Here is a 22586-nt window from a genome sequence, read left to right as displayed (position 1 = left end):
ATATTTTTATTTACTTCTAGGAGAGAGAGAGACAGAGTGAGCAGGGGAGGGTCAGAGAGAGAGGGAGACACAGACTCTGAAACAGGCTCCAGGCTCCGAGCTGGCAGTCAGCACAGAGCCCGACGCGGGGCCCGAACCCACGAACCGCGAGATCATGACCTAAGCGAAAGTCGGACGCTTAACCGACTAAGCCACCCAGGCGCCCCTACAACATCATTTTTTAAATGTTTAATTGTTTTTGAGAGAGAGAGAAAGAGTAGGGGAGGGGCAGAGAGAAGAGACAGAGAGGGGGAGAGAGAGGCAGGGGGAGAATCTCAAGCAGGCTCCACAGTCAGCACAGAGCCTGACACGGGGCCTGATCTCACGACTGTGAGACTGACCTTTGCTGAAATCAAGAGTCACTCACTTAACCAAATGAGCCCCCCCAGGTGCCCCTGTAATATTATTTGACAGAATAATTAATGTTACTGGTTTCCCCATCCTAACGCAGTGACCTTCCTCCAACCTGAGAAGGCGTCATTGTTAACTTTTCAAGTGACTCACTGCAGTGTTCAGGTACAAGTCGAAGTCTGAAGAAAAGCTGTGAGCAGCTGGCTGAGGCCAGGCTGCAAACCCTTTAGGACACCCCCCCCCCTCCGCCCCGCTTGGGACCCCCCGGAGGTGAGCTCCCAGGCAGAAATGACAGAGCATCAAGAAGACTCACTGCCAGTGGTAATGAAGCAATCCCATGGGGGTTAAGGATGGCAGAAATATGTAAATATTTGAAAACAAAGAGAATCCACAAGACAAAAATAGGAATTTATTTTTAAAAGAACAAGCATTTTTGGGGAGTCAGAAAGACCGTCGCGGAGGATTACAGATAGCTTCTAAAGTTTCTCAAGGCTTCTGTTGCAAGGCAAGGTCTGCACCCTGTGTGGACACAGAATGTGGCGACGGTGACGTGGCCTAACTTCTGAGGCCGGGCTTTCAGAGAGACCCGCAGCTGCCGTCTTCGTTCCTTGGGACGCTCCCTCTTGGGACCCAGCGTCTGTGCTGTGAGGAACCCAAGCCACCCACGTGGAGGAGAACTCGAAGCTTCCCCGTAGATGGCCCAGCTGAGCTCCCGGCCAGCAGACAGTACCAACGGCCAGCCGGGGGAGGGACGCCCTTCTTTGGACCGTTCCACACAGTGTCAACAGAAGCAGCAGTAAACCTCCTTTGCTAAGCCCAAGGCCAAGCGGCACAACTGTAGGCAAATAAATGGCCACTGTTCTCTACATTTGGGAGTCGTTTGTTATTTAGAAACAGAGCATCGCGGAGAAGTCACGGTTCACATGGAGGTGAGCGTTGAGGCAGAAATCGGGGAGCACAAGCAGCGTCACCCTCGAAGGCGCCTTAGATAGAACAGAGGGCATGTATACAATAGTGACAAGAGAAACAGCTGGCTGCAAGCAGCCCAAGCTGAAAATGAGTTCTAAAGGATCCCAGAGGGACAAGTAAGTTTCAATGATCACTGTGTCGTCACAGAAAGGTTTATCATTTTAAAAATTAACTGGGATTTTATACTTTATTATATTAAAGTTCACTTGCACTCATGCCATTTATAAGCAAAAAAATATCACTGACTATATATGCTATTCAATTGCAAGAATTCATGTTTTTGCAGAAAATTCCATGCGTATTTCTCTCAGGTACTCCTCCTCAAGCTCCTACTTCCTGGGTCCCAAACTTCATGTCGCCTGCTTCAGGTTAATGCTGACTGCCCACTGCCAGCCACTATCCCAGGCTACCCTTGGAAGTCTTGCCCAGTGCCTGGCATTTGATGGGCAGTCAACAAATATTTATAGATTTGAGCCAAATCCACTTCTTGAATGACTTCTTAAACAGCTGTGCTAAAATTCACCTACCTCAAGTGTACAGTTTGATGACATTTATTACATGTATGTGGTTGTAAGAGACTGCCACAATCCAGGTTTTTAACACTTCTACCACCCTTACAATAGCCCTTGTGACTGTTTCTTTCCTTTGCCCTTTGGCGCTGGTGTGCCACTGAACCAAAGCAATCTCTTTAAATCCTAAGGTTTGCTCTACAGTCTGTGAGGGGTCTGCCATGTTTGAGTGTTCAATAAGTTTCGGATGATAATGCTAAAGAAAGCACTGTTTATATTTCCAGCTAGAAATTTCATTTTGAGTTTGTAAAAAGATGCAGAGATTCTAACTCTGAGTTGAATGCATGCATCAGAGTTAATTAGCAATGCTTCAAATTATAGACCACTGATGTATCTTGTACAACTAACCATCAATTAGCTATGCTAATGAGAAAAGCAGGAAATGACTGCAGGAAAAAATGAAATCAGCAGGGATAAAAAAGAAGAACAATGCACGCAGACCTTAGTCTCAGCCACCAGCTGAAACTTACCAGAGTGACTTATAAATTCTAAGAAGTTTTTTTCCTTTTTCATATTGTCCTTCAGAGAAGCCATATCCAAAGCATAATATGACCAAAACATATAGTAGACAAAGGGGTAGTCAGTGGTTCTAATATTATTCCTAGGGGATCTTTAAAAAATTATCAGTGCAGGGGCGCCTGGGTGGCTTAGTTAAGTATCCTACTTCAGCTCAGGTCATGATTTCGCGGTTCATGGGTTCAAGCCCTGTGTCGGGCTCTGTGCTGACAGCTCAGAGCCTGGAGTCTGCTTTGGATTCTGTGTCTCCCTCTCTCTCTGCCCCTCCCCTGCTTGTTTTCTCTCTCTCTCTCTCTTAAAAATAAACATTAAATTTTTTTTTTAATTTTGGATATAGTGTCAAAATCAGTCAGGAAGACTAATTTGTATGAACTCACCAGTTTGGTCACTGATCTTGTTCTCTGATAAATAATGGAAAAAGGAAAAATAAGGCAAATGTCAGAAGTAATAATCAAGGTCTAATGTAGGGCAGTTGTTAAATAATTATGGTAAGTCTATATTATGGGCTTTGCTGCATACACAGAAATCTTGATTTTGAAGCCTTATCTCTCTCTCTCTCTCTCTCTCTCTCAGACACATACACACACACAATGCTCAGAACATAAGGACAAGTTACAAAAGTGTGCATATAGTATGATATAATTATGTAAAGTAAAACACACGTTTCTACACATAGGAAAATTTAGAAAGATATTCATTAATTATGTGAATGATGTTTATCCCTGGAATGGGGAAGAGGGAGGCTCATGGGCAGTTTTCATTTTGCTACTTGTAATTCTACTTTAAAACTCTCTATAATAAGCATAGTAGTACAGACTATTATAATTTTTAAAGTTTTTTTAATCTTTAAAGATTTTATTTTACACCTAAAGGAAGGAGGAAAGAAATACAGCTACAAGGATTGCTGTTCTGGGAGCTGGAAAACAAATGGAACTCTATGGAGCAATTTCCAGGAGCCTGGCTTGTGGCACTTGGTGGGAATTGTAATTTCCAGATGATAACTTTTCATTTTCTATCATGAGCACTAGGTAGATAATGTTCAGGTAACTTGCATTCTCTCAAACAGAGATTTCTTTGGGAGGAAACCATTCCAACCTTTGACAAAGAAGAGAGCCACTGAGAAAGTATTTTAAAATACTGGACCAGCAGACATCACCTACAAGACTGTCTCACCTCAGAGGTCCCCCCACCTGGAGATGGAGTGGGGGAGTCATGGTGGAAGGAGCCAAGGGTGATTTACCTGAGACCTTTACTGTCTAAGCAGAAAACTCAGAGTAAAGCAAATACAAAATAGCTAGAAGGGACCCAAAATAAATGATAACCCAAAACAAAATAACTTACTCCTTTCACAGAGATTTTAATTTAAGTTGTCTGGAGCAAAGACTCTGCACTGATAATTTAAAAAAGTTAATATTTAGTTTTGAGAAAGAGAGAGCGCGCGCNATAATTTTTAAAGTTTTTTTAATCTTTAAAGATTTTATTTTACACCTAAAGGAAGGAGGAAAGAAATACAGCTACAAGGATTGCTGTTCTGGGAGCTGGAAAACAAATGGAACTCTATGGAGCAATTTCCAGGAGCCTGGCTTGTGGCACTTGGTGGGAATTGTAATTTCCAGATGATAACTTTTCATTTTCTATCATGAGCACTAGGTAGATAATGTTCAGGTAACTTGCATTCTCTCAAACAGAGATTTCTTTGGGAGGAAACCATTCCAACCTTTGACAAAGAAGAGAGCCACTGAGAAAGTATTTTAAAATACTGGACCAGCAGACATCACCTACAAGACTGTCTCACCTCAGAGGTCCCCCCACCTGGAGATGGAGTGGGGGAGTCATGGTGGAAGGAGCCAAGGGTGATTTACCTGAGACCTTTACTGTCTAAGCAGAAAACTCAGAGTAAAGCAAATACAAAATAGCTAGAAGGGACCCAAAATAAATGATAACCCAAAACAAAATAACTTACGGTAGCTCCTTTCACAGAGATTTTAATTTAAATTGTCTGGAGCAAAGACTCTGCACTGATAATTTAAAAAAGTTAATATTTAGTTTTGAGAGAGAGAGCACGCGCACAAGCAGGAGAGGGGCAGAGAGAGAAGGAGACACAGAATCCAAAACAGGCTCCAAGCTCTTAGCTATNAGATGGAGTGGGGGAGTCATGGTGGAAGGAGCCAAGGGTGATTTACCTGAGACCTTTACTGTCTAAGCAGAAAACTCAGAGTAAAGCAAATACAAAATAGCTAGAAGGGACCCAAAATAAATGATAACCCAAAACAAAATAACTTACGGTAGCTCCTTTCACAGAGATTTTAATTTAAATTGTCTGGAGCAAAGACTCTGCACTGATAATTTAAAAAAGTTAATATTTAGTTTTGAGAAAGAGAGAGCGCGCGCGCACAAGCAGGAGAGGGGCAGAGAGAGAAGGAGACACAGAATCCAAAACAGGCTCCAAGCTCTTAGCTATTGGCACAGAACCTGACACAGGGCTCAAACTCATGAACTGCGAGATCATGACCTGAGCTGAAGTTGGACACTTAACCAACTGAGCCACCCAGGTGTCTTAACACTGTATCCATAATTACCCAGGGCCACCTATGATAACTACTGAGCCCCTTGCCCTTTCTTCCTGCTATATTCTCTAATATTTGTGCCCAAAAATTTCCCCAGAAGTTATGATATTGTTTTTCCTCTTTAACCTAAGCCAAGGTTTAGGTTTAACCTAAGCCACATTACTAAAAAATCCTGACATTTATTTTACCATCTTCTAAATGTGTATGTATGGAGATTTGTCATTTTAGTAGCTAATTGCCTTGCGTGTTTACTGTGGTAAGAAATTTATATGTATTTCTTTTCTTCATTTTACCTTTAGGAGAACAATGCAAATGCTTTGACTATCCTCATTTTACAAGAAAAGAAAGAGGTATCTTTTGGGAAACTTGCCCAATATCACAGCTAGTAAGAGGCAAAGCTGGACCCTAAACCCATAGCGTTTGCTTCTAAACTATTTTTTGTTTGTTATTATTAACCAACATCCATATTTGTTCAAATTTTCTTAGTTTTTGCCCATGTCCTTTTTTTCTGTCCCAGGATCGTATGCAAGATACAATATTGAAGTTAATTATGATGTCTTACTAGGCTTCTCTTGGCTGTGAGTTTCTTATTTTCCTTTTTCTCCAAAGCATTTTATTTATCTATTTTTTAAAGCTTATTTGTTTTGAGAGAGAGAGAGAGAGAGAAAGAGAGAGAATTCTAAGCAGGCTCTGCACTGTCAGCACAGAGCCCAACTCAGGACTTGAACCCAGGAACCATGAGGTAAGGACCTGAGCCAAAACCAAGAGTTGGATGCTTAACCAACTGAGCCACCCAGGTGCCTCTCCCAACCATTAAAAAAATATATAATATAGTCACCTCTTACCCTCTATTAAGACCATAGCAGTTATAATATATTGTACATTCCTATGAGCAACACCCCAAAGCAGATATTAAAATCCTCACCTTATAGATGAGAAAACAGAGTCTCAGAGAGATGAAAACTAACAGCCCAGGTCACAAAGGCAACAAGTGATGCAGCTGGAGTCCTAACTCAGGACTATCTATCCAGGAGTATCATGTTCTGTTTCCTACTGTAGTTTAGATGGCTTACATATATGTGCTTTTAAAAACTGAATTTGAATGCTGATACCAGGGTCACTGACATAAGGAAAAATCTGTATCTTGTCTAACTCTCTTAATACCCGAGCTCCTTCTATAGATTCCTTCAACAAATGGTTCAAAGCCCAAGGCTGGAAGCCATCAGTGCCCATTAGTTCACTATTTCACAAAGCAACCAGTCAGGTTTTGAACAGTTCTGATCCTTAGAGCTCTGTGTTCCTCCAAATGATTTGTCATCTGGTTTTAGTGAAAGACATAGGAGCCAAACACAGTCATCTAAGTCTTCTACCTAAACACTCTGCAAATGGCCACCATGTCTTCTCTGACTCTTTCCCCAGCAGAGCAGAGCATGGTTTAGACTTCCCCAACATCCTCATACCCTGCTTGAAACCATGGTTTCTTGCAGAATCGCTATTTAGTAGCAAGTCCTTATTCACATGCCCTAAGTACTCAGGGATCAGTAGTTGCTGTTGACGGTCTCCTTGCTTTCTGGTAATCTCCTACCACTACCACCATCACCCCTCTCCACCTCATCCCCAGGCTCCCCACACACTATCTTTCTAAGTTATCAGGTACAAAGGGCCCTAACACAGACACCTCTTCCAACACTTTAATTCTGAATTTATAGTTAATTCTGAATTTATAATTCTGAATTTAGAGAGAGCGGGAGCTCTCTCTAGAAAACCCTTTGAGGCACAAAATGTATGAGGAATTGTTTTTTTCTGAGTTTAGCAAACAAGTTAAAGGCAAAGGCAGTTTGCCCCTCCTGTGCCCCAACGCGGAGGCAGGCGGGGGGCCCTCGGGGGGTGCATGCAACGACGCGCGCGGGGTGGGGCGGGGACCGCGCGCCAGCAGCGGGGCGGGCTCCACGGTCGGGCTTAGGAACTGTAGCGACACGAAGGCGCCACCGGCCGCCTCGCCAGCTGCCCTCGCACCAGCCCGGAAAACAGGTATTCAAAGCAAACCGGAGAGCGCAGCCGGTCGTGAGGGAGTCAGGAAGGCGCCGCCGTCACCAGGTGTCCCTTGGCTGCAGGTGCCTCAGCTTCGCGGCAGCACCATGGACAGCGCCCGCGACCCGCCTCGGGGGCGCTTGGACGCCCTGGGCTTCTGGCAGGTCTGGCAGCGCTTTGATGCGGATGGTGAGTAGTGGAACACGCCACCTGAACACACAGGTGTAGACGTGGCTCCAGCCCCTCTGAAAGGACCTAGAGTTTCCCCTTCCCGTACATTCTTCCTCGTAGGGAAGGTTGTCTTCCAGCATTGTTCAAACCACACAGATGTTAGGTATACTGGAATTACGCACCTGGATGTCTGTGTAAATTCAGGCTGGGGGAGGGACTCGCTCCCTTCCCAATCTGTGTGTGTGTGTGTGTCTCAAGTTCAGGGTGGCGGGAGGGACTCAGCCCCCTTCCCAATCTGTGTGTGTGTGTCTCAAGTTCAGGGTGGGGGGAGGGACTCAGCCCCCTTCCCAATCTGTGTGTGTTTCTCTCAAGTTCAGGGTGGGGGAGGGACTCAGCCCCCTTCCCAATCTGTGTGTGTGTCTCTCAAGTTCAGGGTGGGGGAGGGACTCACTCCCTTCCCAATCTGTGTGTGTTTCTCTCAAGTTCAGGGTGGGGGAGGGACTCAGCCCCCTTCCCAATCTGTGTGTGTGTGTCTCAAGTTCAGGGTGGGGGGAGGGACTCAGCCCCCTTCCCAATCTGTGTGTGTGTGTGTCTCAAGTTCAGGGTGGGGGGAGGGACTTGGCCCCCTTCTCAGTCTCTGTGGTATATATCTAAAATGATATGCCGTGTATAATGGCAAAGATCATTACATGTATTTCAGGCTTGTGGTTGACATGCCGTGATCTGAAGCCCGCCCTCCCTAATGTGCTCTTTAAAGGGAGGATGAATTTTACTACTTTTGAAAAGACGCTACCCACCCCCATCCCACAAAGGAACTACCTGAAAAGAAAATGGAACTCCTCAATGTGTGGTTTATCTTTATTAATAATTCAACAACCATAAAGAAAATACATAAATGTGCTTTGACTCTGCAAACTAAGATTTGATAATTACATCTGTTAAAATTTTCCAAGCTTCCAAATCCTTGGGTTGGATTTTCTTCTAAAACTCATGTTTACCTATGGATTAAAATCTATGTATTTAATAGCTCTCTTTTTCCAAATATTCATACAAACCCAGCACAGAGTATTAACTTCTGAATGTGTGTTTACTTTTCAAATCCATGACTTCTAGAGGTTAGATATTGGTGCTTAGTTATTGGAACAGTAAAAAATTGTATCCATGGAGATTTTACAGAGTGTGAGATTAAAGACAATTTAGATAAATCCTAAATGTCACACAGTATTCTATGGAAGTGACTACCATTTATGTATCTCTTGTTGCATTTAGAAAAAGGTTACATAGAAGAGAAGGAGCTTGATTCTTTCTTTCACCACGTCTTGACAACACTGGGTACTGATGTAAGTACTTGCACCACTAAGCATTAATTTATGTGCCTTTAGCAACATGCAAAAAGACCCAAGTCTATGTTGATTTGCACCTATTAATCCCATCTGATGTCTTTTTTTTCCTTTGTCTGTGTGTAATTTTCTCCATCTCCTAGCAACATGGAGGATTGAGGCAGGTTTTATAAAAGGTACAACTGGAGCATTAGGTGTGCTGGTCACTGACTTTCAGTGAAACATCTGTCATCCACTCAGAGACCCAAACTATAAATTCAGACAACTCTGTTTTGAACGTTTCCTTGGTTATGTCTCTGCTAATGGATTTGAACTTGGAGATAAGCATCTCACTGTGTTCAAAAAGGTGGAAGAGATGTTAAGAGCTTTGAGGTTCTGCGTGTTTAGTGCATTTGATACTCCTTTCCTAGAAACCACAAACAACCATTTAAAATCACTTTCCACTGTTCATTTTAATAGAAGAGGGTATAGATTTCTTAGGGAGTAACAAACTGGAAAATAATCAATATACCCAGAGCCCAGGTATAATAAATGTAAACCAATCTAGTGTGTCCATGTCCCTCCCTGATGGTAAATCTGGCCTTGAGAGAAGGCGATTAACTTTTGAACATCCCTGTACTAAAGCAGAGGAAAAACTCATACAGAGCCACACCCACCTAGGGATGGGAGAGCCCAGTAAAGATTCCATAAGGTGATGCCTGGTAAGAGGAATAGCTCTGGAGACAGGAGCATTTAAAATGAATTGTGGAGCTCACTTATCCTCAGATATAACTGTTTCCACGGAAGAATAAAGTGCCTTGTGCTTTCATGTAGGAGCCCAATGAGGGGAACAAGGCTCCCTGTAGCATCCAGGACAGCTTGGGGCGGAGGGTGGTTAAGGGATGGGGGTGGGGCAGCCAGCTCAGAACAAAAGAGGCTGCCATCTGCCTCCAGCAGCCACACAGCCTTGTCTTTTCTCTGTCTCTTTGTATATATAGATATCTCTCCTTCTCTGTGTGTCTCCTATTCTTTCTTTTTATGTCTGAGTGTCTCATTTTTCCGCCATTTCTGTTTCTTATTCTGATACCTGGCCCCTGTCTTGCATCATCTCTTGACTTTCTCTCTGACTTCTCTGTCTCTCTTCTCTATGTCTTACATGTCTCTCTGTGTCTCACCGTCTCTCCTCTCTCCTTGTTCCCCTTCTATCGTCAGTCTGTTTCTCGAAGCTCTCATCCCTCCTCTCCCTGTCTTCTTTCCCTTTCCCTTTCTCTTTCTTATCTGTCTCACCTTTCTTTGTCCCTTATTTCTTGTCTTCTATCCATTTCTCTGCTCTGCTCTTCTCTTCTCCTTCCTTGCCTTATCTCACTCTGTCTCCGTCTCTGTCTTGCTCCTACTTACTGCTGTAAATGCTAAGGCTCATAGCATTCCAGAGCCCATGAGTCAGATGCTGTTTTGTCAAGCATGACAGGAGTATTAGAGGAAAACAAATAGATGAAGGCAGAACCATCCAACATCTTAGAATAAACTGGATAGTCAAAAACCCCAGCTTCCCGAGACTTGGAACTTCCCACCTTTTCAGAAGTTCCTTGCTTTAGTGGTTGATATGAAAGGAGGAGAAAAATTGCTGTCAGTGTTGAAACTGGAAGGGTCCTCTTTTGAGTCACGAGGTGGGGGTGGGGCTACTAAAGCACAGGTCTGCCCTATGCCAAGGACACTATGAACCATCCCACGTGCCAACTCCTTCGGGGGCTTTGGCTAACATCAGAGGCACTGTTGCCTCTAGTGACAGAGCAGAGTGGTGGCTCTCTTGCAGCTGGGCAGTTCTTTCCTCATCCTCCCTCAGAGCCAGCCTGTGGCTCTTACCCTCTCACATAGGGGCAGGCATGGTCCCCGCAGGAAACAAGACAGGTGACTCATCAGTGTCCTGTGCACCTGCACTCAGTGCAGGCATTCCTGAGGCCAGAGGTAAAGAGGTTGGGAGGTTGCAGAATCCTTAGGGTAGCGGAGGTAAAACTTGGGCATACTTAAGAATTCTCTGTATTTGTTACAATACAGACCCCATGTTCCATCCCCTAGGAATTTCAGTACCTTTGGGGCCTGCCTAAGACCTTGTATTTTTAAATCCCCCTAAGTCAATTTGTATCTCTTTCAACCTAGATACAGTGACTGCCGTCAGAGGGAGGGTTCTAGTCGAATCAGGCTCTGGCAATAGCCCCAGCCACCTCTTCTCAGCACCTGGCTGGGGAGGGACCTTTGGAGCCAGCTGTTATCCAAAAATGTGGTGGCCTGCCATTATCCTGTTTCAAAATGCTGAGGGATTACGCTGGGGCGTATGGTCACAGAGACCTGCGCTGTGCCCTCCATGCTATCTGGATAACAGTGATTAAGGAAACTATTCCTAATTCTGATTTTTTTCCCTGCTGAGAAATGTGTAGCCCCTATGCATATCCTTAATAAGAGGGCAGGACTTACCAAGTGGAAGCCCTTTAAACTGAGCAACAGTCACCATTTGTGACACTTACTTTTAATCATTGATGCCTCAGTGCCTACGGAACCAGCCACAGGCAAGCCTTCACCATGGGGCAGCCCCTCAGCCTGGGGTTTAGGGGTGCAAGCAGTTCTGCGGAGGCCTGAATAGCTCTATTTTCCTCCCTCATTAGCAGGGCACGGAGATCTCGCAAAGAGGAATCAAGGTTTCTAACAGCAAGGTGCCTGATACTCAGCCTTGGAGAGCAGGCAGCCTGTGTGTAATGACCAGGTTCTCAGAGTCTCTGACAGGATAGACTTAATGGAGCCATCAGCTGTTTTTGCTGCTGTTTCTGTTACTCACCCCTTTCCTCAACTCTCTGCCTTTTCTCTTCAAATGCTCAGAACTGGCCTCTGAACTAGGTCTGGATATGGCCAGTGCCCTGCAGTACATCCCTGTCTGGGGCCATGTGCACGTCCCAGGCCTCCCTCAATGCTTCGGGGATGATGAGGACTCTGCTGAGGCCCAGAGTCTCAGAGAAGGGGGCAGAGGGTGCTGATGGGGAACAGAAGCAGTCCTGTTGCATTGGGTCCAAGGGCTAGGCATAGGTTTTGGGGGTGGAGGTCTGGAAGGACAAAAGGCAAGTTTGTGACCTCATACTGAAGGCAGAACATCTGGCTACAACTTCTTTGGCTTCACATTTGTTTATTTTGAAATTTAATTTTCCACCAACATGGCCCCAGTTCGTTAACTTCCTTTGGGAAGGCCCAGCCCTTCATAAAGAATCATTTCTTCATTCCACAGACACTGTATTTGAGAGATATGGAAATGACTGCCACCCTGCAAATCTCTTAATCTAGGAAGTCAACTGAAATTCAGAATGAAGACCCGCCTTGCTAAGTGATCATCAATATGTTTTCTGTGTGATTGCACATATACAACCCATACACACAAACCCAAACTCACACAATCCAAAGTGCCAAGACTAGAGATGCTGATGTCTCTATATGTAGTGGACCCACGTATGAGGAGGAGGCTGGTTGCAGGGTAGTGTGGGAGAGTATTAGGGATAGGATTAAGGGGAATGAATTTAGCATGGCCAATGGAGTCTGTGGTCTTGGAATGTGGCACTGCTAGTGAGTGGTTCTGCTTCTCAATTCCTGCATCAGAATTCATTCTCCACTGTTGATTATATATGTCATATTTCTTTGTACCAATCCTGCAGTGCACTGATGAAGAACAAGTTAGCATATAGAAGGAGTTGTGAATGGAAGGGAGATATGGCATCTTTGGTAATTCAACACTTACTTTATTACTTTTCCTCTCTTCTAATTTCCTTTTCCTCAGCAAATCCAAGGAGAAGATGAAGGGAATGAGCTATGTCAAACCAGCAACCTAGAAGGGCTAGGTTTTTCACTTAGAAATACAACAGAAGTGTGTGGGTGGCTCAGTCAGTTAAATGTCTGATGCTTGGTTTTGGCTTAGGTCATGATCCCATGGTTCATGAGATCGAGCCCTACATCAGGCTCTGCACTGACAGCCCAAAGCCAGCTTGGGATTCTCTCTCTCTCTCTGCCCCTCCACCACTCATGCTCTCTCTCTCTTCTCTCTCTTGCTCTCAAAATAAATAAATAAACTTTAAAAAAAGCTTTAAAAAAAGAAATAGAACAAAACTGGGCACCTGTTTGGCTCAATTGGTTGAGCTTCTGACTCTTGATCTCAGTTCGGGTCATGATTTCATGGTTTGTGAGATCGAGCCCTGCATCAGGCTCTGTGATGACAACACAGAATCTGCTTGGGATTCTCTCTTTCCCTCTCCCCTGCCCCTCNCCCAAAAAAAAAAAAAAAAAAAAATAGAACAAAATCTGAGTTCTTGAGAAGAAAGTCTTGGGAAGAAAGTTCTTGGGAAAGAAAGTATGTTCATTCCTACACAGTCTTTTGTCGCAACAAAACATATAATGATGTTCAAAACCATCCTTTAACACTCAAGTAGCTCAACTTCTCTCCATTCAGATTTTAGGAACTCATCAGCTGTAGATCTCACCCGGTCAGGGTGCCCATCAATGATGGTTTGCTCAAGAAATCCCTATCACTGGGGCGCCTGGGTGGCTTAGTCGGTTAAGCGTCCGACTTTCGCTTAGGTCATGATCTCGCGGTTCGTGGGTTCGAGCCCCGCGTCGGGCTCCGTGCTGACTGCCAGCTCGGAGCCTGGAGCCTGTTTCAGTCTGTGACTCCCTCTCTCTCTGACCCTCCCCTGCTCACGCTGTCTCTCTCTCTCTCCCTCCTAGAAATAAATAAATAAAACATTAAAAAAAATAAAAAATAAATTAAAAAAAAGAAATCCCTATCACTTTTCCCCCTGCTCAATATGGTAGACTTGCTCCAAATGGCTAAGTGACCTGCTTCCCAGGTTAGAGTATCATAATTATCAGGCTATCTGCTCTCAATGTATGATATCCCAGCCATGTTTTTGGAACCCTAGCGGCTTTAATGTGGTTCTTTCTGGCCTATTATAGGCGGCGGCCATAGAAGAAAATGTGCAGAGACTGAAACAGCAATGTATGGCTCCCCAGGATGTCTCTAGAGATGGTCGTGTACAAATGAAAGAGGTACTTTTCCCAGCCGTCCTTTCTTGACTGAGCCTTTTTAGGGCTACCGTTTCCTCTGAAAGATAATGCAAATCTTATCAGAAAATCAGAACTCTCTGCAAGGCAGGTGGCCTACACAGCATTTTGAAGTAATCACCTCTCCTTTTTCATCCACTTAGCAACAAATAGTTCCATCATTTTATTTAGGTCAATCAATATTTATACTTATTTGATAACTGGGGAATTGGTATGCTGGAGGCCTTTCAGTTACCTGATCCAATATTTGTCTCTTTGCAATGTGCTGTTCAAATTCAACCTTGGTATAAGGAAAAATTTACTGACAATAAATGAGTTTAAACTTCCGCATCAGCCAGCGGAGGCTGGAAAGAGCTATCCCTGAAGATTGTTAAAAACAAAACAGACAGGAGCTGTCTTCAGCTCAGCCCACATTTACTGAGTCTACAAAAAGCAAGGTGTTAAGCACACCGTGCCTTGGGTAGCCTCTCTTTAACCTCATCGTTTTTCCTTCCAGTTACAAAAGGGTTTACAGTTTAGAAAGGATTTCCACACATATTTTGGCATCTTATACTCCACAATAGTGAAAGGAGGCAGGTGTGGGACATTACCCCTATTTCATGTGCATTACGAGGCTAATAAGTGGCACCAGTTTAAGTGTAACCCCACTTAAAGATATCACTCGATGGGGTCATGCTATATAGTTATCAGTCTGTATGTAACAATGAGCTCATTTAAAAGTAAGATATTTATTTTATAGTCAAAATTCCTGGCTACACAGATTACCTGAAACCTACAGAGCAAGTCTCTTGATGCTGCCATACACGGACACACAATATTATTGATGAAAACAGGGCTGTTTTTCTTCAGAAAGTCATGATAAGAGGGCAAAACAATGCCTCCTTATAAATGCTGTTCAAGACCATCACCAGGAAGCAGCCTTTTCAGAAAAGAAGTAAACTAAATCCAGGTGTGTGAATGTAGTTGTTACCAAAATTTTCACTCCGAGCCAAAATTATATACATAACCAGCATGTGCATATAATTGATGGAAACGTATGTGCATATCCACCAAAGAAGGAAATGCAAGCTGCATGCTGGAGATACCAAAGTCTCCATGACTGCATGTCTGCTGTTGCATTCTCCAGACCACAGGACAGAGGGTAACATTCGTGGTGCTATAAATGTGTACCGACTTAATAATGAATAAATGACCCATGGTATACACCTGCTGACAGCAGGCACATCCTCTTGAAGCACTTGGGAACTTGGGATCAGCTTTGACATCCACGCCAATCACTTAGTCATGGAGTCCCATAAACAAGAATAAGTGAGGTGGTTGTAGACAAGCTGACGGTATCCAGTTCATCAGTCTGAGAACCCTTAAAACCTCCCATCTGTGAGCTTAAGGAGGAGCAGTGTCTCCCCGACCTTGTGCTGGACCACTGACTATGTCATTTCCTCCAGTCACAGGCAGTGAGGCATAAAAATCGGCGCACCTGGGCGCACATGAGGTATTATAGCACAATTAAGATGGGAAGAAGTCCCAACTGAGAGCTGAAGCCAGGTTTGGGGAGATTATCTGTATATCTGATTTGTCCAGGGCTCCTCTGTGTCACTCCAATAAAGCTGAAGACAGACTGGGTTCTAGACACTGAGGGCCAGAGAATTGCATTTTAATTTGGTTCCTTGGCCTATGGTACCCATGCAAAAAAGAACTCAGTCCTCAAGAGCAGTTGCCAGACCCAGCTGACCTTGGAACCATGGCAGCAGGCCGAGGGGTGGGGCAGAGAAAGGGCCAAGTCCCCGCTGTGAACGTGAGGCCTTGGCCAAGTTCCTGTTCCCTGTGCCTCCGTTTTATCATCTCCATCAACTTGGCAGTTACCATGTATTGAATGTTTCATATGTACTGGGAGTTTTACTGAACAGCTTATTAATGGCACCTCATTTCACTTTTAGTTTTGACATAAACACTAGGATATAAGCATTACTGTCCATTTTACAAATGAAGAAATTGAGGCACAGAGATACCAATTAAATTGTGCCATATCAAATAACAGGAGAGCAATGGAGAAGGAATCAAGATCCATAATCACAGGCACACAATGCTGTCCTGTTCCCCTGAGTAAGGGGGTATTTAGGCCCCCCAGAAGGACTGGTATGAGACTTTAGTGAGATAATATATGAAAAGCTCATTTCCCAGTGCCTGCCATTGAGTATCTACTCAACATACGATACTCAAAATATGATTGCTATTATTCACACGTAATGTCCATGAGCAGACCCTCATCAAACTACAGAATGTGCGCAGGAATGTGGGCTCATCATGCCTAAAAGCCACCAAAGCATTGGTCTGGACTCCGTCTCTGGCAGATGCCGAGAGAAGCGCCCGGTGATGGAAGGAATGGCCATTGTTCATGACAGACAGCTCAGAGTGAAGACAGTAACACTGCTAGACCACAGGTGACAGACGAGGCCAGCCAAACACGCCTACATGCTGATGTAAGAGTTACAGTCACACAGGAGAAGAAAATGTCACCTTACTCATGGGAGATATGACATAAATCAGTAGAGCTGGCACTCGAATGGAAATCTGGATGATTGAATTTATCACACGTGGACCAACTATTGCATCATCATAGAGATACTAATGAACTAATAACATAAAAGAATAAATTAGCGAACATACAGCACTCCTGCCTTTGCCTGTGACACTGAAGTGAACATGTATACAGCATCTCACCAGCACAACATAAAGGTTAAGAGCTTGGCCATAGTCCTGATGCCACAGCTTACTAACGGCATAGCTAAGGCAAGTTCCAGTTGCCCTAACTAACAAATAATAATAATGGTGTGTTGTCTACTCCATAGGTCGTTGTTAGGGATAAGTGACTAAGCAAATGTCAGAATTTAGAACAATTCATGACATGTATAAGAGCTATTTGCTATTTTCGTTTTCCATTATATTATAGAGTGAAATTATTTTAATATGAGAGAGTCTTAAGATAGTGCCTGGAACATAGTAAGCTCTTACAAATTTATTATTAAAATCAGAATTATTATTTTGGACTGTAAGCTTGCAGAAGGCAGACACCCACAGTGCTTCATTCCCAGTAGGGATGCAATACTGTTTCACAAAATCAGGGAACTGAAAATGGCAATCAAGGGCACAGAACTGGAATCTGAGCTCTCAGTCTTGGGGGATCCAAGCCCTTCTGCCCTGTAAAAGGTCCCACCATGACTTTTACCCAGGGGGCACTGGCCAGTGTCACCAACTGCTCTTTCTCTCCATTTCCCTAGCTTGCCAATATGTTCTTGTCTGAGGATGAAAACTTCCTTCTGCTCTTTCGTCAGGAAACCCCCTTGGACAGCAGCGTGGAGTTTATGCAGGTAAGTGCTTGGTTGTATCTCTATGGATGATGGGGATTGAGAAGAGACCAGGGCCCCCCGCCAACTGTGGTGGCCACCACCCCTGTCCAGTCCCTGAGGGAGAGCTGCCCACAGGGACAAGACCAAGCAACAGGAGCCCTTGGTGATGAGCCAGAGCTTTGGCCCCAAGCCCCCGTGTGCTCTGTGTGCTGACCTAGGCTGCTTCCGAGCTGACCAAGTCCTTCAGCCTGGGCCAGAGGAGACCAGGCAGGTGCGCACAGAGGAGTGTGATGGGGGTCTGCTGGGGACTGGGGAGCCCAGAGATCAAGAGCCCCTCCAAAGCAGAGACACTGGGCAGCTCCAGCAAACTGCCGTCTGGACATCTAGACTCTAGGTGAAACTATTTGTTTTTAAATGTTGGCAATTAATCCTAGTTTTGAAGGTATAATACTGTGAAAATGTAACTCACTCGAGTGTCGATCCGGCCAGGAGGACTTCTGTTTACCATCGCTGTGCTTGAGTGAAGGCTGAAGCCAGAGTCAATGGCTCCGCTTAACTCCTCTTTCAGCCCCTAGGTGTTAGTGTCTGCTGGAGAAAGACCTGGAAAGTCAGAGAGACCCAAGACAGCTACTGCATCCAGGATCCATTTCGTGAAACAGTTACCATGGCCCCATTTACAAGATAATGACTTAGTGCCCTTTTGCGTGGCTGTATTTACTTCCGGCCAAGTGGAAGTCCTGTAAAATTGAGCAAGCACATGCATAGACAAATCACAGAAGGGATTTGGACAATAAATGTATGCTGGTAGCCAAGAAATACAAATTAAAAACAACTATTTTTACCAATCAAAGAGATAAAGATTTTAAGAGAATCAACAGAATATGTGGTGCCAGCAAGGTAGCACCGAGATTGATGCTCATGATCTGTTGGTAGGCATGCACACTGCAACAATTTTATGGAAAGCAATTTTGCAAAAACACGATCAAGATCCCTTACTATTGATTTTTAAATGTTTATTTGTGTCTGTGTATGTGAGACAGAGAGTGAGCATGCGTGTGTCCTGCAGGGGAAGGGCAGAGAAAGAGGGGGACAGAGGATCCAAAGTGGGCTCTGCACTGACAGCAGAGAGTGCAATGTGGGACTCAAACTCATGAATTGTGAAATCATGACCTGAGCCAAAACCAAGAGTCAAACGCTGAACCAGCTGAGCTACCCAGGCGCCTCAAGATCCTTTAAAATGTCATTATTCAAAGTTAAAAATATCTTTACCCTTTGCCTTCATAAAATTCTACTGCTCCAAGCATCTCTCTTAAGGGTATAATGAGAAATGTTGATATTGACGAAATGTGTTATAATGTTAAGAACCAAAATTGTACATGTGTTATGATCTTAACATTATTTTTGAAGTTGTTCATCCTAACACGTACATAAATTAGACCATAGGGAAATATATGCCATATAGATACTGATTGCTTTTAAGCAGTAAGATTTCAGATGATTTTCATATTCTTTGCACTTTTATATTTTCCAATTGTGCACAGAATCATAATTATTTACAAATTATTTTAAATGGCATTTTCAAAATAATTGTAATTGTGCTTAAAAATGCTCTCAGAGAATTTTAAATGAAAATAATCAACATATTGCCCAAGTGTATGGCCCCCAATTTAGCCCTGTCAGGTGTACCGTAGAACTGTGATGGAAAGGAAACACACGAAAAACATGATCTCGGAGGTAGATAGTTTTGGAGATTATACTTGTCCTTCTTTGTAGTTCATTAATTGTGTACAGTGAACCTGATGTACTCTTATAATCAGAAAAACAGCATTAAAATGTTAGGCCTTACATAGTATTCAATAATGTCAAGGAATGGGAAAAAAGAAATAGCACTATAGCACCTTCCTATCTGTTTATTTCTCTTGTAACTTATTCCATCTGCCTCCTCCCTTCTAGCTTGTCAACTGCTTCTAACAAGGAAGTTTTCCCTTTCTCTACCCAACTAAAAATTATATATATAGGGATGCCTGGGTGGCTCAGTAGGTTAAGTGTCCAACTTCAGCTCAGGTCATGATCTTGCCATTTGTGAGTTCAAGCCCAGCATCAGACTCTGGGCTGACAGCTCAGAGCCTGGAGCTGCTTCAGAGTCTGTGTCTCCCTCTCTCTCTGTCCCTACCCTGCTCATGCTCTGCCTCTCTCTCTCTCTCTCAAAAATACATAATAAAACATTTTTAAAAATTTAAAAAAATATATAGGTATATATAGATCTCATTTCAGACGCTTGATTATTTTAATTAAATTTGTTATAACCTATCAGTATCCTATATAGTTTTAAACATTCTAAGTTAATGCCTTTATGTTCCCTCTGAGCCCCAGGACCTTAAAACCCTTTCATCCTGACACACCACTCAGAGCTCCCGTGCTGTGACCGTCCAGGATCTCGGTTCCATCTTGCTTTCCTTAACCCCACAAACAAGACACAGTCAAGATTTGTTTCCCAGCGCCCTTGTGTACCATTCTGGTCTGTGATTCAGATTCTCCCTCTTCATGTTCCTCCTTCCTGGAATATATCCTTCACTCAAAAGTAAAACAAAACAGGTAAAAACTCTGTTTTGTTTGCCCAGAAATCTCCTCATTTTGCTTTCATTCTTTAAAGACAGGCGTGCGCATGATTCACATAAAAGTCTTTGGCCCTCAAATGGCTCAGTTGTAAGAAAATTGTAAGATAAAGTAGACAGACATTTTTGAAGAATAACATGAAAAAAAAGCGTGTAAAATGGTTTTGTTATTTGAAATTCTCATTCTCAGTTTTGGTGTAACAAGTTGACTTTGTAGGTCTGGCTGAATTCAGGCAGACATGTTGGTCTCAGGGACGACCCGTCGGGACGCGCACTGTCCCTGCGGGGTCCTCAGGCAGGGCTGGCTGACTCGAGTCTAGGGTTAAGGTCTCTGCAGTTGGTGACTCAGCTAATCCGTTCTACATCTACAGAAAATCTTGTCAATTAGAAAAAACAACTTTACCTTGCCAACCTGTGATGCTTATATTCGGAATAATCAATCATAGGTGGTCCCAACCACACCATGTAGTAAAGAAAACAGGTCAGTGTCTCTTTAAAAATGTTCAATTCCGCCTCCCAGTTTAGTAATTGTATCTTCCGCTGGATGGATGCTACCCTCAAACCAATGAAGGGGTTGCCTTGTCACTGGGAATCATCCGAGATGTTTTATTCCCTTTTCCCAGAGCCAAGGCCAAGGCTGCACAGGCAAGATTCCTTAGGGCCTTCTGGCACAGCGTATTTGGGAGGGGTTCACCCTTTTATTAAAGTTATTGCTATTTGGGGCTTTAGTTCTATGCAGGTGCCTCGGTTTGACTCTCTCCTGGGCCCCAGGATTTGTCTCCTGTCCACCTTGCATGCAATTTCCTGATAACGCTGCAGGCTACATTGTCAGAGTCACCAGCTGTACCAGGGACAGACTCTGGTGTCAGCCCTCCACGGCCTCTCTGGGCTTGTGCTTGCCTGCACGGTCATTGGAGCGGTAAATGGATGCACGGCTTTCATGTATTTCAGATTTGGCGCAAGTACGACGCTGACAGCAGTGGCTTTATATCAGCTGCTGAGCTGCGGGTAAGTGTGGAGACTCTCACTGGGTGGAGGTGGACTTCTTCATCACTGGGAACTGGCGTATGGACCATGAACTTAATTTCTGTGGGCCCAAGAAACATACATTTGAATTTGTTACTTAAAAAAAAAAACAACAAAAAAACCTTATTTGTGTTTAAAAGGTTTAGGACATGCAGATAACATTGCTTTCTCTGGGAAGAGACATAAAATTGAGGAATTTTTTATACTTTTTGCATGCCTGGAGCCATCCTCTGGGTTCTGTAAGCTCCCTTTATTTTAAAGTTTTTATTTTTTATTTATTTATTTTGAGAGAGAGCGAGCAGAGGAAGGGTCGTGAGAAAGGGAGAGAGAGAGAGAGAGAGAGAGAGAATGCCAAGCAGGCTCTGCTGTTAACGCAGGGCCTGAAACAGGGCTTGAACTCCCGAACCAAGAGATCATGACCTGAGCCAAAATCAAGAGTAGGACTCTCAACCAACTGAGCCACCCAGGTGCCCCTGTGAGCTCCATTTAAATAGTGAGAGCCCTCCATTCTCGGATCTATTGCTTCCTAAAAGCATTTTATTTTCTCCTTAAAAAAAAAAAAAGAACCACAATCCCTGAAATAAGGTGTCCTGAGATCTTGGTGGTTTATTTGCTCCCCATGTAAGATGTAAGACGTGGCTCTTCTCTCGATGTCACAGAACTTCCTCCGAGACCTCTTCCTCCACCACAGGAAGGCCGTTCCCGACGCTAAGCTGGATGAATACACTGGCACCATGGTAAGTAGCTGGGCAGTGTGCTCTCACAAGGGCAGCCCCCCTGAGGCCTCCCAGGGGCCCGGACTCGGTGCCGAGGGGCCCCTGCAGACTGAATGAACACAACAGAACCCCTCTGGGAAACGTCGACTAAAACTGAGCTGCTCTAGCCTCTCTCTGAGGACAAGACTGCATGTATTTGAGAGGAAAGCCATTCACCTGTCCTTGGGGAGACGTGGAAAGTCCAGTCAGCATCGGGTTACCAGGCACCAGGCCAAGAACCTCCGTGCCGCTCGAAGTCACGTAGAAACGGGTAAACACGGACAATCAGTACCAGGCACAGGGAGCCACTTCCTGCCCCCATTCTGTTCATTTAGCGTGTTGATTCAGGGCAGCGGGGAGTCAGACAGATGGGAGATGTGCATCCCGTCTCTGCCACTTAGTAGCAGCGACCTTGGGAGACCATCAGCCTCTCCATTTTACTAGTTCATCTGTAAAATGGGGGCTAATGGTACCTAACTGCTGGGGGGGGTGGAGAGAGCCAATGTCTCTGCAGGGCGTCCGGGACGTAACGGGGGCTCAGCACCTGTTAGCTCTTGCCTGTGGTCCTTGTTGGTATTGGTTTGCCGGCCCCTCGTGGCTGAGTGACCTGAGGCTTCCGTGTCCTGAGTGACCTGAGATTATTTCGGTGTCAAAGCTCCCTGAAAAATGACGGCTCGGGAGAGCTGCCTCTGGCAAACTCATCCTCACCCAACACAGCGCAGTTCTCCAGCTCCTGCCTTTCGTGTCCCCCGCGCTCCTTCCTTCCCCCAGACGAGTGCTTCAGTCCAATCAGACGCTGTCATTTTCTCAGTTAATAAGGAAAAGAAATTGCCGGCGAAGGCTTACTTGCTTGTAGGATTGTTAAACATGTGAAGTGCTCCAGCACAGATTCATGTTACTGAGCTTCCTGGCGAGCAGTCAGGAGCACATGACACCGAGAAGAGTTGGTGAATTTCATAAAACGTGTGCCACTAGGTCAACCTACAGAGGCCTTGAGCTGATTTCCAAATATGGTATTATTTCTTTTTTTTAAATGTTTATTTATTTTTGAGAGAGACAGACAGAGAGAGCGTGAGCAGGGGAGGAGCAGAGAGAGAGGGAGACACAGAATCTGAAACAGGCTCCAGGCTCTGAGCTGTCAGCACAGAGCCCGACACGGGGCTCGAACCCACGAACCACAAGATCATGACCTGAGCCAATGTCAGACACTTAACCAACTG

At 44.4% G+C, this 22586-nt stretch overlaps 1 protein-coding gene across 1 annotated transcript in view; it reads left to right on the top strand.

Moving 5' to 3' along the window:
- Positions 1-7149: 7149 nt before the first annotated feature.
- Positions 7150-22586, top strand: part of SCGN (secretagogin, EF-hand calcium binding protein) — a 35261-nt gene continuing 19824 nt past the window's right edge. Inside the window, exons 1-6 of the mRNA XM_077765719.1 lie at positions 7150-7231; positions 8483-8553; positions 13516-13608; positions 16902-16991; positions 20537-20593; positions 21271-21348. Coding sequence (XP_077621845.1) covers positions 7150-7231; positions 8483-8553; positions 13516-13608; positions 16902-16991; positions 20537-20593; positions 21271-21348 — 471 coding nt within the window. The remainder of the gene's footprint in view (positions 7232-8482; positions 8554-13515; positions 13609-16901; positions 16992-20536; positions 20594-21270; positions 21349-22586) is intronic.

This window comes from Crocuta crocuta, unplaced genomic scaffold (assembly GCF_008692635.1).
Source record: "Crocuta crocuta isolate KB4526 unplaced genomic scaffold, BGI_CrCroc_1.0 scaffold811, whole genome shotgun sequence".
Lineage (NCBI taxonomy): Eukaryota > Metazoa > Chordata > Mammalia > Carnivora > Hyaenidae > Crocuta > Crocuta crocuta.
This window is presented reverse-complemented; position numbering and strand designations above follow the sequence as displayed.